The 17,699-nt window shown below is 34.8% G+C and overlaps 1 protein-coding gene across 1 annotated transcript in view; it reads right to left on the bottom strand.

Moving 5' to 3' along the window:
• Positions 1-2,708: 2,708 nt before the first annotated feature.
• Positions 2,709-17,699, bottom strand: part of LOC149797064 (scavenger receptor cysteine-rich domain superfamily protein-like) — a 99,941-nt gene continuing 84,950 nt past the window's right edge. The window contains exons 20-24 of the mRNA XM_089961736.1: positions 15,916-16,072; positions 15,353-15,555; positions 10,615-11,030; positions 4,045-4,325; positions 2,709-3,007 (exon numbers count right to left, since the gene is read on the bottom strand). Of these exons, the coding sequence (XP_089817862.1) occupies positions 2,946-3,007; positions 4,045-4,325; positions 10,615-11,030; positions 15,353-15,555; positions 15,916-16,072 (1,119 nt within the window). The 3' untranslated portion in view covers positions 2,709-2,945. The remainder of the gene's footprint in view (positions 3,008-4,044; positions 4,326-10,614; positions 11,031-15,352; positions 15,556-15,915; positions 16,073-17,699) is intronic.

Below are 17,699 nucleotides of genomic sequence, written 5' to 3'. Positions count from 1 at the left end.
ATATATATATATATATATATATATATAAACGATAGCTATCAATATGAACCTTTTCTATTTTTGGATACAATTAAACGTGTTTGCTCTGGAAACAATCGGCTCAATTTGGCTTGCTCTAATCCATTTTTATTTTTCCCCATTTCGTTTTAACACTACTTTCGGCATTCATTTTACAATGGGGCCCCTGAACGAAAACAAAATTTAAATATATGGCTTAGTATTAGTAGTAGTGGTTGCATTTATTTGCATAGTCACAAATTCCATCAGAGGGAGTTATTTTGAGGTTAATTGTTTTTTGAGCTTATTATAGGGGACCTTGGATGGCCGAGTGGTCTAAGGCGCTCGCACGTGACGAATGCTTTTCATCTAACTTCTGTCTTCATGAGTTCTAGTCTCGGCTAGACCACGTCGGTATGTGAGAAAGCTTGCAAGAAGTTTCCGATGGATCGGCGGTGCCTGATTTCTTCCTCCTCTAAATATTCTGTCCGCCATATAGCCGAACATTTTCTGAAAAATGTCAACCCCACAAATCCAAAACCAAAGAACCTTATCATTCCCACCGCACTACTTCAAAATTGTCTTGCTGCTTTAAAATCGTTCTAGCATTTAGTCAGTGTTATGATTATGGTTATTATAGGTGGCTACGTCACTGATCAATATTGGTCTCAAAACGGATGACACACCATGTTTATTTATCCCGTTGGTCACCTTGGGGAATTTGTGTCTGAATTGTGCTTATCCTCAAGAGAACTAGATGCCCACCTACGAAGACATTTCAAATTGATTGTGCTACTGACCTATATATGACATTAAAATTATCACCATTTATGTCAGGAAATGTACTTATGGTCGGAAGCTCCCATCAGTTATTATTACTGGTATTTCTTCAGCTAAATACGTTCTCGTGTTTGAGTCACCATGCGCTTATCAGTCTTGCCGCGTTATAACATTAAATCTTTAATTAATGTTTCCAACGTCATATTTAAATCATAGAGTTTATGACATTTTCAATATATGATGGGACACCACGCCTAATTCTCATTATGGAATTGCATATTGTGGTCTATTGGCTTTTTATAATATACAAAACTATACACATGTCATAATGTGGAATGGACGGGATGGAAAACAAGGTTTTCTAAGATATTTACTTATAAATGGTTTTACGCAGAAGACAGTGAGAAGGAAAGAAAAAAAACAAGCTTCGAATAATTTAACCACAAGTTAAACAATCAGTCAATTTATGCGTATGACACCAAAGAAAACCAAATCAGTTGAAAGCAATTATTACCTTAAAACAATGATGCCACAACTTAGAAGGATTTACTTTATGCCCTAAACGATATTACTGTGTGGCGCGTTTTATAGTAATGAGATGATGTTCAACCAGATTACAATCTAAATTAAGAAGAAATTGGTATCCACTTTAACTACTCAAACGTCCCTCTTGGGGCACACAGGTCAGCTTTTGGCGCCATATCATGGCTTTTTTATTTTGGCTTGGAGTATAAAGTCCTGGATAACCTTAAGACGATGCGAAATAAAGATGTCAAGGTAATTACATTGCAAAAGAAAATTATACGTTTGCTAATAATAATAATAATAATAATAGCAATAATGGAAAATGAATAAGCATGAGTCAACAAACATACACCGACATATGTCACTATCTATGTTACCGGGATGTAAATATAGAATATGTATGCTGATGATGTACCACCTGATAAAATCTTGGCCATGTTTAGTTAATGCGGTTAATATAATAAAATGATTCCTTGTTTGTAAGACGTTATTTACGTTACCGTATTCTTATTTTATATCTATTTTAACGAAAGTACACTCCTTTACGTTGTATATTGTACTTTGTCTGTGCAGTCTACTTTTGCATATATCGAACTTGCCTTTAGTTGGTATCATGCAACCGCTATGTGATGTTGTGATGTAAATCTATACATACATCCATGCATGCACGCACGCACGCACGCACACAGACAGACAGACAAACACACATACATGTAAACATACATGCGTACATACATACATACATACATACATACATAAATCGCCATTTTCATCGATAATATGTCATTTTCCAAACATCTAGTTCTTTCTTCACTGATTATGTGCTTTTGTATTTACTAAAGACCTATTCAATGTCCCGAATAGTTAATTTGATTTGCCAAATGAAATATATCTCTTCACACAAATGCCACTCTTTGCCTGTGCGTGTGCTTTTGTGTGTCTGTGTATGTGTGTGTGTGCCTTTGTGTATAGTCCTTTGTGTCCCATAACAAAGACTCTGCTTCAAGTGGAAACGTTCGTAAACTTTGTTATTTCATCCAGGACTAGGTCACAGCTTTTGTGTCACGTTTGTTTGTGTTTGTGTGTGTGTGTGTGTAAACTCAAACAGACAGGGTACAGTTAAACAATATTAAGATGTCATATGTTTAAAAGTGATAGTCCTCCTTGGTACTTGAAAAGTATGCATCCTTTACTATCTACAGAAACAAACAATTCAGAACCAGAAAATAACTATGCTTCTGTTTTCACCTAGAAGAAACCTAGGGTGTATTTTTAGCTTCATGGAGCATATGGTTTTTGTCGAAAATGTTTGCAATTATTGCAGATTTTACAAACAGAACAACACATAAAAATCATAAATTATTTTTTATTTTAACCTCAGAAAAAAAATTAAATATCTTAAACTGATAATAGAAGGCAAATTACATAAAAAAACAATTTAATACCTTTTTAAAACATTTACCAGATCCTCGTTTCGTTTTGTAAATCAAAACTTCTTTAATTATTATCATATCATTGACAAATAATTTCTGCATGATTTTATCATATTATTTTTTTCCATTTAATGGTTAATACCAATTTTTTTTTTATATAAAAAAAAATCGATTCGTCTATCATCGGTGTCGTGTGAATAACTTGTCAGCCTATGGTTTGTGATTTGTATCAGGAGGAGAATCCGGAATATCACGCCTTAGATCCTTTGTGCCTGGAAAAAATATAACACATAGGTTAATAAATAATCATGAAACAAAGGTTGTCATTAGTTTTAACAAATAATGTCTGTTGTAACCTGACGATAATTGTAATACATTTATTTCGCAATGTCAAACAGGTATAAGGCAAAATAAGTCATTACCTTGGGGGGTATATGTTGGTGTTTTGTTGGGGGTGGCCGTATAAAATTAGACGTATTATAAATGTGAGAACTGCGTATGAAATAAGAACTAATGGTTATTACGTGGAGAAAGATTTAACTATTGGGTATCAACGATATTCAGAATGTTAAAAAGTAATGGATAAGATTTAAGCATGACGTGCAAATGACTCTCAGAAAATCCATTAAGTAAGTGTATTTCGATCATTTGTCACACAGTACTGGCTTACAGCAACGCAACTAAATTGAGGTATATTTGGATGCTTTGATCACAGATATCTAAATCACATAAAATAAAAAAGTTTATTAAACTGAAGCAATTCTTTCACATACAAGCCGACTAAATATGAAAACTTTGGCGACACCTTGTTTGCTATCTTGTTTCAATATATAAATTAAGGCAGAAATGGTGAATTGGTGTTCACCATCTTCCTTCTGCACTATTTGATGATCATTGACGTAATACGACAACCATCAATTTGACCAAAATTGTAACCTCCTCGTCAGATCACCGAAGAAGCACATAACAGGTCGAGTTCGCTTGGAGACTTTCCTTCGAATTTGAAATTCAGTAGGGGGAGAGGGATTTATTTGGAAGAAAGGCTAAAATTACATAAATATCATTTATTATTCACAACTCACGAACATGCTTATTACATTGTTTAATAGCTTTTCTTGCATATTTTTACCTTAAAACCATTATCTACCTCACCTTATAGTTAATGTCCCGAAGATTTGTTTTGACGCATCTCCACAGGCAGTTATCATCCCCCCCCCCCCCATTCTTGAATACATATTTTCTTTAAATGTGGTTCACGCGAGATTAGGTCTAAAGCATGTGTTTGATGCTTCTATTTTCTGATAATTACCTGCGGACAATACAGCATCCGGGACATCCAGTTTTAATATCATCGTTTTGCTTTTTACTTCATACGTAGCATTTGGACCTGATTCTTGTGACGGAAGCATTGCCCGTTTTGTCGTACATCCCTGGGTACATCTGTGACTGTTGTCATTGTAAGCACATATTGAAACATTGCAATTTACCGTCAAACCGTGGCTGCTGTCCTGGAATTCAAACACTTGATACGAAAACCGTGTCTCGTGCTGTTGCGTCAAAATGAGGTGAACCATTGCGCTTGCGGGGCAACTGTAAAAGAATTAGAACGGAGAAAAGAACGGAATAAATTTAAGGCAGTGAATCTCACAAACATTAAAAGCCAGTTTAATGCTTACATTAGACACCAACGAATTAACTATTTGAAAAGGATCTGACAGTATGTTTGGACGAGATATATCCAAAAGATCCAATCTCGATGAACTAATTTTAAACTCTTCGTTCCATTTTTATAATGCCACGAGCATTCCAACGGATGAATAAAAACGCTTTCAACACATTTTTCTAAACAAAAACACTTTGGCCATGTAATGGAAGTGGAAAATATACAGCGGTTCAATAATCATTAGAGTGGTCTTTATGAACTAAAATATATGACTTGCCTATCGCATACATAAATATCAAATTAGGAACGTTTCACTTGAATGCTACACATAGTTATCGCAGAGAGAACCTGGCCATTATATTCATTCTACCAAATTGATTTCCGAAATGAATTTCATATAAGTTTGTTCCAGCACAATGTGCTTCCCTCTCATAGTTTTCTGTTTAATTAGGAATATAATTTTTATATAAAATCAAAAATAGCGTCTGCTATTTTACTTTTGCATTACCGTGAAAGGATATTTGTCTGATTTAATTTATTACTTTCAAACGAAATTTAAAGTCGATCCCTGCTTCAATATTTTCTGATGATATGCCTTATCCCATCTTCCCTGGTGCCGGGCATAAATTGACAGGTCAATGCCCAATTGAACAACCCCAGGTGGGCTGAGCTTAAAATGTAAGAAACAGTATATTCAGAAATACACAACAAAATTAGCTGTGATTCGTGCATTATGTACGAGTTATAGTTTCTGTCAGGTTTGCACAAATGTTGAGTGTCTTTGCGACACGTGAGATTATGCTAATTCATATCTAGATCATATTTTTTATTTTTTATTATGTTTTTATGTCATACGCATCGCAGAAAATGCATCCGTCGACCTGTTGTAACTTGATAAATCTTACCCCTGTTTAGTTGCAGCAGAGTTACCTTTCTTTTATGCAATTAGTTGCTGGTTCTGCCCTTGTCAAATTGGCAACTGAACATTGTTGTCTTTGACAGTGTGTGACACGAATGCTGAGGTAGGAAAGAAACTATATTTATTTCACAAAACATTAGCATTGCGGTCTATTGCAAAACAATTGGTACCGTGATACCATAATCAGTACAGTCTGTGCCACTTGATTATTTGGTCCAGTAGCTGAGTGAGTAGTAGGCCCTATATATATATATATATATATATATATATATATATATATATATATATATCAAACGAAATGGGCGCTATGCATTCAGTACTTTGACTAAACTGGAGAATGTTCGTTTTTACTAGTCTTACGAGCAACGGTAGAGTGACGCAGCTGTCATCGAATATATTATCTATTTTGTCGTATGTCCAGTGTGTGTGTGTCTGTGTGTTCATTTAACTATGAATCAGAGTAACAGAGACATACTTTACTCCTTCCAGCGCTTTCGCATCATCGCCGAAATTTGATAACATATCCATACTTTACTTTTACGAGCACTGTCGCATCATGGTCAATGGATGCCTTGAAATCGTGTACGTAATAATTTCAATGTATTTTGCAACTGAATAATTCATAGTTATGTAAACTACTTCATCGTTGACAGGGCGAGATTAATAGAATCATTCATATGCTGACGTGTAGGACAGGGCAATTCCACCCGAGAATCGTATTTTCCCGTCAGATACCAGGCTTTGCCCAGTGATGAAAGTCTTAAATCATGTACCGATGTACACTGAATAATTATATTTTGAGATGTCGGAAAATAAAAGGAGGACCAAGGTTAAAATGGTATGTTGTGAACAGGATGTAACGTTCCAACATCAAAGAACCCATTCGAAAAGTCCTCATCTTAAGATAGCATATATCATTCGGATTTCATTGAAATTCTGAGTGATATTCTCGTCCATGAATGCACTAAGCTATAATCTAATGACCGCTCCGGTGGCTTAAGTGATAGAGTGTCCGCCTTGGATGCGGGAGGTCGCGGGCTCGAACCCCGGCCGAGTGATATCAAAGACTTATAAAAGTGTGTTTGCAGCTACCTCGCTTGGCGCACAGCATTAAGAGGTTAGTGTTAGTACTAGTCGGCCTGGTGTCACTATAATATGACTGGGTGGGCCATGATGCTACATGTCCGCGGCATGATGCCCCATTATTATACATCACTATAAGCTGTCACACTGTGGACATAATAGAGTTTTGACTGAACATGTTTTAAAGTTACGTTACAAATCCAAATCACACACACATACATATGACATAATCTAGGGCTCGTTTTGTTAATGAGAGTTGGTCGTGTTTCTTTCTATTCTTCGAGCCATGGTTAGGTTTTCTGTATTGGACAAAACTGAAGTAACTGGCTCAAACAAATTAAGAATTCTGTGACTCAGAGTTACGCTCGCTTGCAGTAAAATCTACCTATAGCACACTGTTACCAAAGCATGAAGAGAAAAATATTATGAGACAAATGAAAGATCGTTTTCATAGAATAAAATCGATGCAGTTAGATTAAATTGAGTAATATAGGCAAACTGAAGAACTTGTTATTTAAAACAATGCAGTACGACAGAGCTGGAGACGAAGGATGCACATAATAAACAGGCAGCAAAGAACCAAGTCAGGGCGTGTCAGACAACGAGAAGACAAATGTGAAAATAGAAGAACACAGACGCGAACAGAGGTGAGCTCAGTAAAGACGAGTGCTTTGGATTGCTCGCCCAACCGAAGCCCAGGAAAACTAGGTTCATCCGAAAGTAATATAACTTTACATTAGAAAGATAACTTTAGTGAATAAAGGTCATGAATTTATCCTATATCTAAAATAATTATAACAGAACTACGGAGAGACCTAATAATATTCGGTCGTAAACTGAGACAAAGCGACAAATATTTACACAAGTATGGAAGAAGAAGAAATACAAACAAACCATTGTAAGAAATAAAACGGGATGCAATCCAACTAAAAGTACAAACAAAGTCTTAAAAGATGCTTGACAAAATATAAAAGAATATCCGCTAGAAAAATCCTAATGCTTAAAAGAACTTCTTAAAAGGCACGGACAAAGCTTGTATATCTTTGTTAGATGACAGGTCAATTTTTTATCAAAGGCGCATACAGTTATAATTATGGACAGCGATTTTTTTTTATAGAGGAAATATAATATAAATGTTCAATGACACGAACATGGGAATACTATCAAACCACGTAACTGATGAATAAGGACGAACAAAACTTAATTTACGAATTTAAAACATTTAAAGGTACCATTACGGCCTCCCCAAATTCCACCAAAGTAATACCTTCACCGAATTAATCCATAAGCAAAATAATAACCAGGCTTAAAACTTTAAAATGTCCACATATTATAGGAGAACCTGACAGTTGAAGCTTAAGACTAAGTCATTAGCTTGATATGATATTACAACCACTTTGCAATGAACTTCTTAGTTTCCTAATATATTATATTGATTTTCTCAGTCATTTCTCAGACATCGTGAACGAAAGATCAATATGTGCTACTTTTGATACAGTAAACCTATAGACAAATATTCTACATGATCTTGGAATAGAAGCAGTAAAATTATGGCTAAAGAAGAAAAGTGAAAGCACATATTCACGGTTCGACTTGGCTCCATCCTATGTTACATTAGTATTTGAGTACATGGATGAAACAATAGCTGACAAAATGAGGGAGAAATACTGACACGAATTATGTGATAATTTATTGCATTACAGACGAATTCTTCAACAAACTGAGTAACTCACATTCAGCTTTAAAATTCAAAAACATGAGAGTGAAATAAGTAATTTTATATTGCACATACTATTCAAATTACTGGGACTTATTTGTCTATTAATATTTATAGCAAATGCACTGATACAAGTTACAATCTTAGCTTAAATCCTGTCATGCAAACACTTTTAGTTAAATCGCTACACAATGTCGGATTACTAAATAGGCAAAATAGGCACTGGCCTAGAGACCCATCGACAACGGATCAAAATAATATTTATAAAACGTATTAGGAGATAATTTTCGAAGGGGTCCCCAAGACTTCGCCTGACTAAGGGCCTCCACAGGGTTTAATGTGGCATTGATCGCTATGATGTCTGCAGCGTAAAAATTTATAGTGATATCTAACGTAAGCTCAACATGCCTCAGACTTGTAGCATCATGTCCCATCTCACATTATCATGACACCAAGCCGACCAGTCATAACATTAAACGCTTAATACTGCTCATCAAGCGAGGCAACTGCTAGTACCATGATTCTAAACATTTGGTATGACTCAGCCGTGATTTGAACCCGCGACCTCCCGCATCTGAGGTAGACGCTCTAACCGCCCGAGCGGTCCTATTAATCTTGTACAGAGGACCAATGAATTACAGCAATTACTTGACATTCAAAAACTGCCCAGAGGAAATTATCAATCAATCAATACGAATGGTGGAAAGAAATTAACCAGTCAAGATAATAATCGTGAAAACTAGTGAACCATCATCAACTGTAATTATATTAATAACAACTTACAAGCAACACAACACTAATATGATCCCTATCGTACGAATATTTGAACAATTTCTTCGATGTAGCGATTTGGAGCGAATAAAAACTTCAAACCATATATGCAACCTAATAATTGGAAACAAATTCTTACTAGTCCTAAATTAACTTTCTTGAAAATGGAAAACAACAAACCAAATGTTTGTACGAGTAGATGTAAGGTTTGTTCTAATATAGAAAAAGAAAACGCAGTTAAATTTATAATAAGCAAGATATTAAAATATGTTATGTATGTATCGATATGTTTTAAATGCGAAGCATTCTATTTAGATCAGACGAAACACAAACTACGAAAGAGAATGACAGTATGATCGCAGCAAACAAGAAAATAATATCGCTTATTATTGAAAGTTAACAGACATCTGCACGAGTGTTCAAGAGGAAACTTCAAGGTTCTTCCCATTTAAATGAGTTGCTGATAACGAATATTTTTAGGAAATACGGAAATAAAGAACTGTATTTCATACACACTCGTCAGTTAGACGATAACAAATGTAAATAATTATTCGAGATTCTTAAAAAATGAAAGCTTGATGATTGCTACATTGCGTCAATACAATGATACGTTTTCACAACATGACCATATATTGATGCACCTTCACAACGTGCCTTACAGGTATTGTATTAAATGCTGTATTAAATGCAGTTCTGTGCAGTTTGTTTGGATTCATTTAGCGTCGGGCTATGAAGGATGCTTCATCTTTTCTAATTTGTTGCAAATATGTTTTTCTATACAAGTGTTGTATATAATTAGAGAAGTTATCTCACCCTGCAGAAAAATATGCAATTGACGTAACAACTAAGTTACTGATGTACGGATGCATTTTTAAAGTATTATATACATACCTTACGAGTATCAATGACGATGTTTGAAATTATGATATACATGCCACACGAGTATCCATGACGATGTTTGAAATTATGATATACATACCACACGAGTATCCATGACGATGTTTGAAATTATGATATACATACCACACGAGTATCCATGACGATGTTGAAATTATGATATACACACCTTACGAGTATCAATGACGATGTTTGAAATTATGATATACATACCACACGAGTATCCATGACGATGTTTGAAATTATGATATACATACCACACGAGTATCCATGACGATTTTTGAAATAATGATATACATACCACACGAGTATCCATGACGATGTTGAAATTATGATATACACACCTTACGAGTATCAATGACGATGTTTGAAATTATGATATACACACCACACGAGTATCCATGACGATGTTTGAAATTATGATATACATACCACACGAGTATCCATGACGATGTTTGAAATTATGATATACATACCATACGAGTATCCATGACGAAGATGCCAAAGCTATTGGAGGAATAAGATATGAATATATTGCTGATTTCCTCTTGTACACACACACACACACACACACGCACTGACACGCATATATATATATATATATATATATATATATATATATATATATATATATATATATATATATATATATATATATATTGTGTGTGTTACGTTACTACCATGCTATTGATATTAAAATCAATTGTCTGTATGTAAATCGTATAAATAATAATATTGATGATGATTATGTTAATGATATTGCTACTGCTACCACCACGACTACTACTACCATCACCACCACCACCACTATTACTACTATTCAACATACCCATCTTTAATCAGGGTGAAACTGCGCGATGGCGATGTTGAATCAAATACAGTGCATGTATCTACTCTCATCTTCACATTGCTGTTCTGAGAAGGATAGACGACTTTCACATACAATTCATGTCCGAATGGCACGTATGCATTGCTTATTTCATTATGAAAAGCTGGATCCGTATAAAAGTGGTATGCAAAGCTGACCCCCTGGGAGCTGCTAGTGAGATTATGGTGACCGTTATCAATAATTGAACCTGCCTGACCTTCGGACGGATGTATGCCGATTGAAGAACTTTGATCAGGGAGAGGAACAGTGCAACGCGTTTCAACTCGCCACTTGTGGTTGAATACAATAAACGGGAAATTGGGGTCAGTAATTGGCTGTATTAGTTGATTTGTGTAGATGATTTCATTGGTCGAAGTCTGGAACAGAGGAAAGATATATTTAATAGATCTTATGAAGATATTTAGTGTAGTTTTCATTAAGTGTTACACTGTCTAAAACGGTGAAATAGAGATCTACAACAATGCATTTGATAGGCACAACATCGACAACTGGTGGTTAACATTTTGAAGTGAACATGAAGTATTATATTCATCAAAACAAAATTCTGTAATTAATTCTTTACATCATTTAGTTGAAGAAAGTTTATTATTTTTTAGCAAAACAAAGAAAAACCCTTGAAATTCAATTTTAATCTGGAAGACGATTACGACACTATGACGTCGCATATTTATTAAAACGTCACAATGATGCGCTATGCATATTTGGTATACCCCATAATACATTGCCGATTTCCACTTGGCTGACAACAGGGTCTTTGTTAGAACGGTTTCCATATCCCCTTTACAACTATATGCTATATTTGACTGCGTAAATTATAACTAGTCCAGTGGCATGAATGTAATACGTATAGGTGAAGGAAACTCTTCAAATATATCACCAATTACATTTTCTCTTTGAAACTGATGAATAATTATATCTTGAATGCAACGGATCTTTTCACTTTTGATCCTATTCCTGAATAATGTAAACACGTATAAGATGACGGTATAAGATGACGGAATATATCTCAGAAGATGTGTTTTTAGTTGAAACCAATGTTTAAGAGAGCTGCTTGACATGCGATGGACAATTTTATGTAGGCCTACATTTACTGTTGTTCTGACTGAAATTATCTTAGTAATTGTTTGTGTAGAAAATCGACAAGGGTGGTAAGTTAGACATATAAAATTTACAGTTGTTACAGATGTTTGAATCAGGCCTATGTAATAATATAACCCTCTGCAATAAAGGTGCAAGCATATCAAACCTGTGCAGGCTGCTAAATCGTATTTCGATAATCTTATCCTGTTAGCTATTGAATAGTTCCTTCAGTATTGACAATGAACAAGGGAGGCAAGTTACAACGAACTTACACTGACAAACACCTTCGACCAACACAAAGTGTTACGTGTTTAAGCTCAAATAAACAGTAACACAAGAACAATATGAAAACAAGAAGCTTTAAAAAGTATAATAATTCATTTCCCTGGAAATAATTATGTACATATGACAACATATGAACTTACGGTTTTAAGAATCAAATCCAAAAATAATCCAAGAATAATCCTCAAAAGTTCACATTGATATCCACTGAATAAAAATAATTGATCTGAGCCATGGAAGACGAAAGAGTCTGACATACATTGCATCCCGGATAAAACATGTGAAACAGCTTAAACTGGCTAAAACAGCCTGTAATGGTCTTTTTATTGTATAACTAACAATTTTGAGAATCTTTATTTATTTCTATAAATGGAGGAAATATACAATTTCAGAATGTTAGTACAGTTTTGCTAAGAGAATATTAAACATTATTTGGAGAATCAAGCTATCCAAAATGAGTTTCCTCAAAATAAATTTAAAGCACAATTGTTTCAAAGAGTGTTCTGGAGATTGGATCATAGCAAATACATATTTGCAAAAGTAGTTTAAAATTCTGTATTTGATAGGTAAAATATGGTACGTTTCAAGTAAAACCTTGGGCAGTATCTTGGTTCCCAAAATCTGGCTTATATTTGGATTAAGTCTATTCGTAGGATGCTTGCAGTCCATTATACAATTGTCAACCAGAAAATATTTGATTCAAATAGAAGAGAAGAAATGAAATATGAAATAACATTTTTATTGTCTTTAAATTTGTTTTGATTTTTAAGTAGATTTTTACAGACACAACACGAGTCTTTCTGGGTTATGAATGATTCATATCAGCTGTTCTCGATACATCTTCGCTAAGCACGGTTCCGATAGCCATATCTACACTTAGTCGGATCGAAAAGTTATTTAGCTATATCAGTGCTTTGTCCTAGCGACGTCTATTCGATTTCATGTGTTGCCTCCCTTAATAGGTAGTGCCAACTAATCAATAGCGTCGTGCATTGTACATCCAGTGGGTGAAAATGATTAAGTTTTTCACCCACGAAATGAAAATATATTCGTTATACACTCGTTGCAATTAAATTTTCTTTTTAGTTTATGCTCAGACGTATTGGCTAGAAGGATGTGCTGTTTGTGTGGTCTGTAGAAAAAATTTAAAAATCATATTTCTTACCGAATCCCTCGCGATGTTCGCGGTTTACCGTTAATGTTCTGCTTTGTTTTGTGATTATTCACACGATACATGTAAACAGTTACATAATTATCCTTCCCAATTCAAAGGAAAATATCAAATAAAGAAGAAAGAAGAAAAAAACACATTTATTCACGCTTTGAATTATTCGAACTGGAGTTGGCATTAGCAAGATATACCCTTTTTATCACGCGGACCAGGATAGCATCTAAAAATAACTTCGAATGTCACTGTTATCTAGTTTACGCAGCAGTGAGCTTATTGATCTTGATTCACTCCAGTAAAGTATCACAATTATTTTACTCTGAAAATCCAGTAATTCACGATTTTGCATAACATAAACGTGGGTGTTAATTATTTTATAATATTACCATTTGTATAGCTTGATTTTAGAAGTGTACATTCTAATATAATGCATGACAGCGGATGTAAATTAAAATAATACATCAGCAAATCTTTCACCTGCAGATACATAGGCAAAAACAGCTCAACTAATGTGCATTTACTTAGTTTCATGTCCATAAGCATATTAAGAAGAACCATTTTATGTTTTGAATATGTGTACCGTAGTTTCTGGTAAATAGTGGAATATGTCTCGAATGATGGCAACTGTATTGCACCACTGGTCATTTTAATACATGCTTGAAGCAAGGTTAATAATGTTGTAGCTAATATTGAAGTATACTTGATGTTCTTGATATTTGTTTCGTTTACTTAGTTAATTTTGTAAAGAAAGCATTTTTACTTCTTGTTCTGTTTATTCGTTTTCTTCTAACTCTTTTATCCTGTTTATTTGTTTCCTTTTCTTGTTTTTCTTAGTATTGTTTTCACTTTTTGCTTCTTATTCGTGCTCATATTGTTATTATTGATATTATTATTATTATTATTATTATTATAACCCAAATGGGTGTCCATTCAATTATTAAGCCCAATTTCTGCCTCAAAGACTAACATATTGCTCATGCGGCGCTCGTAACCGAGAATGCGTTTACAATTCGGTTTACGGAACTTTTATTCTCTTGTTCTCTTGATTTAATCGAAAGCTACCACTAATCTACTCATTTGGCCGTTTCAGTGGATTTCATTTATTTATTTATTTTTGGGGTGGTGGTGGTGGAGGGGAGGGAGTTAATTTAGACAAAGACAGGAATGTTCGATGATCAAGACTGATAGCCAATGACCATTGATTATAATGTGCCCGTCTTAATTAATAATATTAAAGATTGATACCTACAGATCATTCATTTTTCTTGATTCTCACCTTAATGAGAAGTTGTATGTTTGGACATTAAATATTAAATAAAAACGTTTTGAATTAGATATTTATGGTAATTTATAAATATATAACGATTCCCTTGTGTTCGACAGTTTTTCATGAATGTATCGTTACTTATAGTACACTTCTGCTGAACAAGTCTATAGCATCATTAGTCAAGGTGCACTTAAACTATTAAATCATTTTAAGGCCAAATGCAAAGTAAATTATGTCCACGGTAGTATTACAGATCACATTTACCTGTGCGGATCAAATATCAACCATTAGAAACACTTAACGTACGTGTTATGAGAACCAGTCTGAGGCAAACGTCATAAGGACATTTTCTATTGATTGTGAAAAATCTGCGAGTTTTCTTGTGGTATGTCATTTGTAGTTTATGCTAAAACGTTGAATAAAAAGATGACGTTTGCATATGTTTTAAAATGTTAATAGTTATTGAATTGAGCATTATTACTCAAACCTGCGTCTTGGACTATTTTTTGTATTCCCCAAAAATTGACTCGTGCATCATCTGTGTCAGAAAGAACTAAATTAGTCCTTCTTGTTTTTCTAATATATTTCCATTAAAACAAAACCTTTGATAAAAAAATTCAAATGAATAATAATTTAATATTAAATTTATGAAACCCGTTGAACAATGTCCAGGTTTTTCAGCTTTAGCTCACACAAGCTGGACATTATTTAACTCATTGAATACATTCATTATTAAATCATTCCATCCTTTGAGAGCCTCCATATATTACAAAGCACATGTATTTAATTCACACGTGTGTAAATTAAACGCTCCAGCATCATCATTTGCATACATGTTGCTAATGTAAAGCTTATCAGATTTACCGTCACCTAGAAAATACCTGTGTCAGAGTGTTACACCCTGAATAGGAATGTAGGAACTGCAGTCCATCATCGACCACTTTTCCTGTGCACGACCTCAGAGTCATGTATATATCTGAAGGATTTGCGTCGGGATAAAGCATTCGTAGAATCGTAGCGTTGATCTTAATGTTCCATCCAGATGATAAGCAACCTGCTGTTAATGCATCGTCGAGTATCAGTGCTTTAAAAACAAAATGGAATGACTTATGAACAATTACGGTATGATGGGCACTTGAATCAGTAAACCATAACATTTTCTAATTAAAGTATTCAAACGAAACAAACGATTGTCTGCAGCCATCACAAAATCAGAACCAACATTGTAAATGGTAGGAGGATGGTCAGAGTATTGCAATTTACATATTTATGTCCATCTGAGTCTTTACATGTACATTCATATCGAACGAGCGTTGCAACCTATCAAACAACAATTAACGAAATGAAGACCAAATAAAATCTTTTTATTTTTATTTTAGCTTTTTCACTTTTGTCTTTAGCTTACAGGAGAACCTCATCTAATTAATTCGCACTGAATACATACGTGTCCATTGTGCCCTAAATCCTGGATGCTCATTGGAACTGTCGGAATGAAATAGAATGCCGAATTCTTTTGCAATAATTGGTCCTGTGTTTGGCCGTCCGTCCACGTGACCTTTCCAGCTATACAGTCTAGTTGTGCCAGGAAATCCGTCGCGTACCTGCCAAAATAAATTGTTTGGATTTATTTATATATGACCTGTATATATACAATTATGCTTCCCCAGGTTGGCCCACATGTTAAACTCTTTCTACATAGATACAATCCCTGTGTCTTTGAGGGGTATGGAAATAGGGCTTTTGCGTCATTTGCTACCTTGACCAACTTTCTCGCCTCCAACCCCCATGACAGTCTTTCCCTTGTGCGGTCAATGATGTTTTAGTTACTTTTTGGGGAGGGGATGGCAGTGGTGTGAACATCCACGTGACACGCGTGACACAGTCATTGGGATTAGAGTCACGTACGGCTGTCCTTGACCTCATAGGATATACTATAATGTCAAAACACCCAATTTATTCTACTCGCTATGCTTGTCTGCAGTGATTGTGAAAAGGAACAAAAATTCAGCACGGGAGAGATAGAAAGAGAGAGACAAAGAGAGAGGGAGAAAAGGGGAGAAGTTGCATGGTAGCGATTGATATACACACTGCATAATGAACATGTTTTTCATCGCTATACGCAAGTTGGCAAGCCTACTATAAGGAATGAAAAGAATGTATTATATTGACACTGCTGTGTATTCATTTTACATAGTGCGTCGTATGCATATTGTTCAGTTAATGCTGGTGAAAATTGGAAAATATAGCAGAGTTGTGAAAATAGTTTGTATTAAATGCTAAAAGTCTCTAATATTTAAAATGTTGGGTGACAGAGAAGATATTGATTGTCATAGCATTATTAATAAGTGTACTGCTGTCGCCAGCAATTACGTAATCCTGTCAAAAGATTCGAAGATCAGATATATAGCAGAAAAATATTTTTTTTTCACATTATTGTTTTCAATGCATCATATAGATTCATAAAAGAGGCCCCCATAAAAATGTTGTACAACAATTATCCGAAACAGAGCCAGAGTACACTGAACAAGTAGTAAATTTGTCACTGATCTTAGACATAGGAACAAGATAAACGTAGGTAGATTAATGATGAAAATAACGCAAAAAGAAACTGCAGAATATCGTGCATGAAACAGGTATAGCATCCAATGAAACAAGTTAACTCGCCCACTGCGTCTAAAGCGAATTACATTTTTAACGATGTCAGCGACGAAGATGGTTCAGAGCAGGTTAATTCGACATAAGGTTTAGGACCATAGGTATACGAATGACATTAGAACTCGCTTCTCTTTATACGACAGTACTATACCGACGCAGAATAGGAGAGAGAGAGAGAGAGAGGGAGAGAGAGAGAGAGAGAGAGAGAGAGCAAAAGACAGACAGACAGAGAGAGGCACATGAATCAGTTGAATAAGATTGTTGTTAAAAGTGGCGAAGCAAAAACAATTGATGAAATTACCAACGCTCTAAGACAATTGATGTAACTGCAAACAAGAGCACAACATCTGGTTGAAAACCAGGAGAAACTACTATGAGTATTGTCTTTTTCAACTGGATAAACACCTGCACGTATAACAATAGGAATATCCATGGTATTGGAACGCAACAGCCACGTTGTATTAGGAAGCAACAAATGTAAAGCAACCTGCCTTGGAAAATACGAACGTGTGGCAGGATATGCCTTTATGAGTACTGCAGAACACACACGGAAATACTGGGCTAGGGATTAGG

This window comes from Sinohyriopsis cumingii, chromosome 6 (genome assembly GCF_028554795.1).
Source record: "Sinohyriopsis cumingii isolate HCF-2022 chromosome 6, ASM2855479v2, whole genome shotgun sequence".
Classification (NCBI taxonomy): domain Eukaryota; kingdom Metazoa; phylum Mollusca; class Bivalvia; order Unionida; family Unionidae; genus Sinohyriopsis; species Sinohyriopsis cumingii.
The sequence above is the reverse complement of the archived record's forward strand: the minus strand, read 5'-3'. Positions and strand labels throughout refer to the sequence as shown.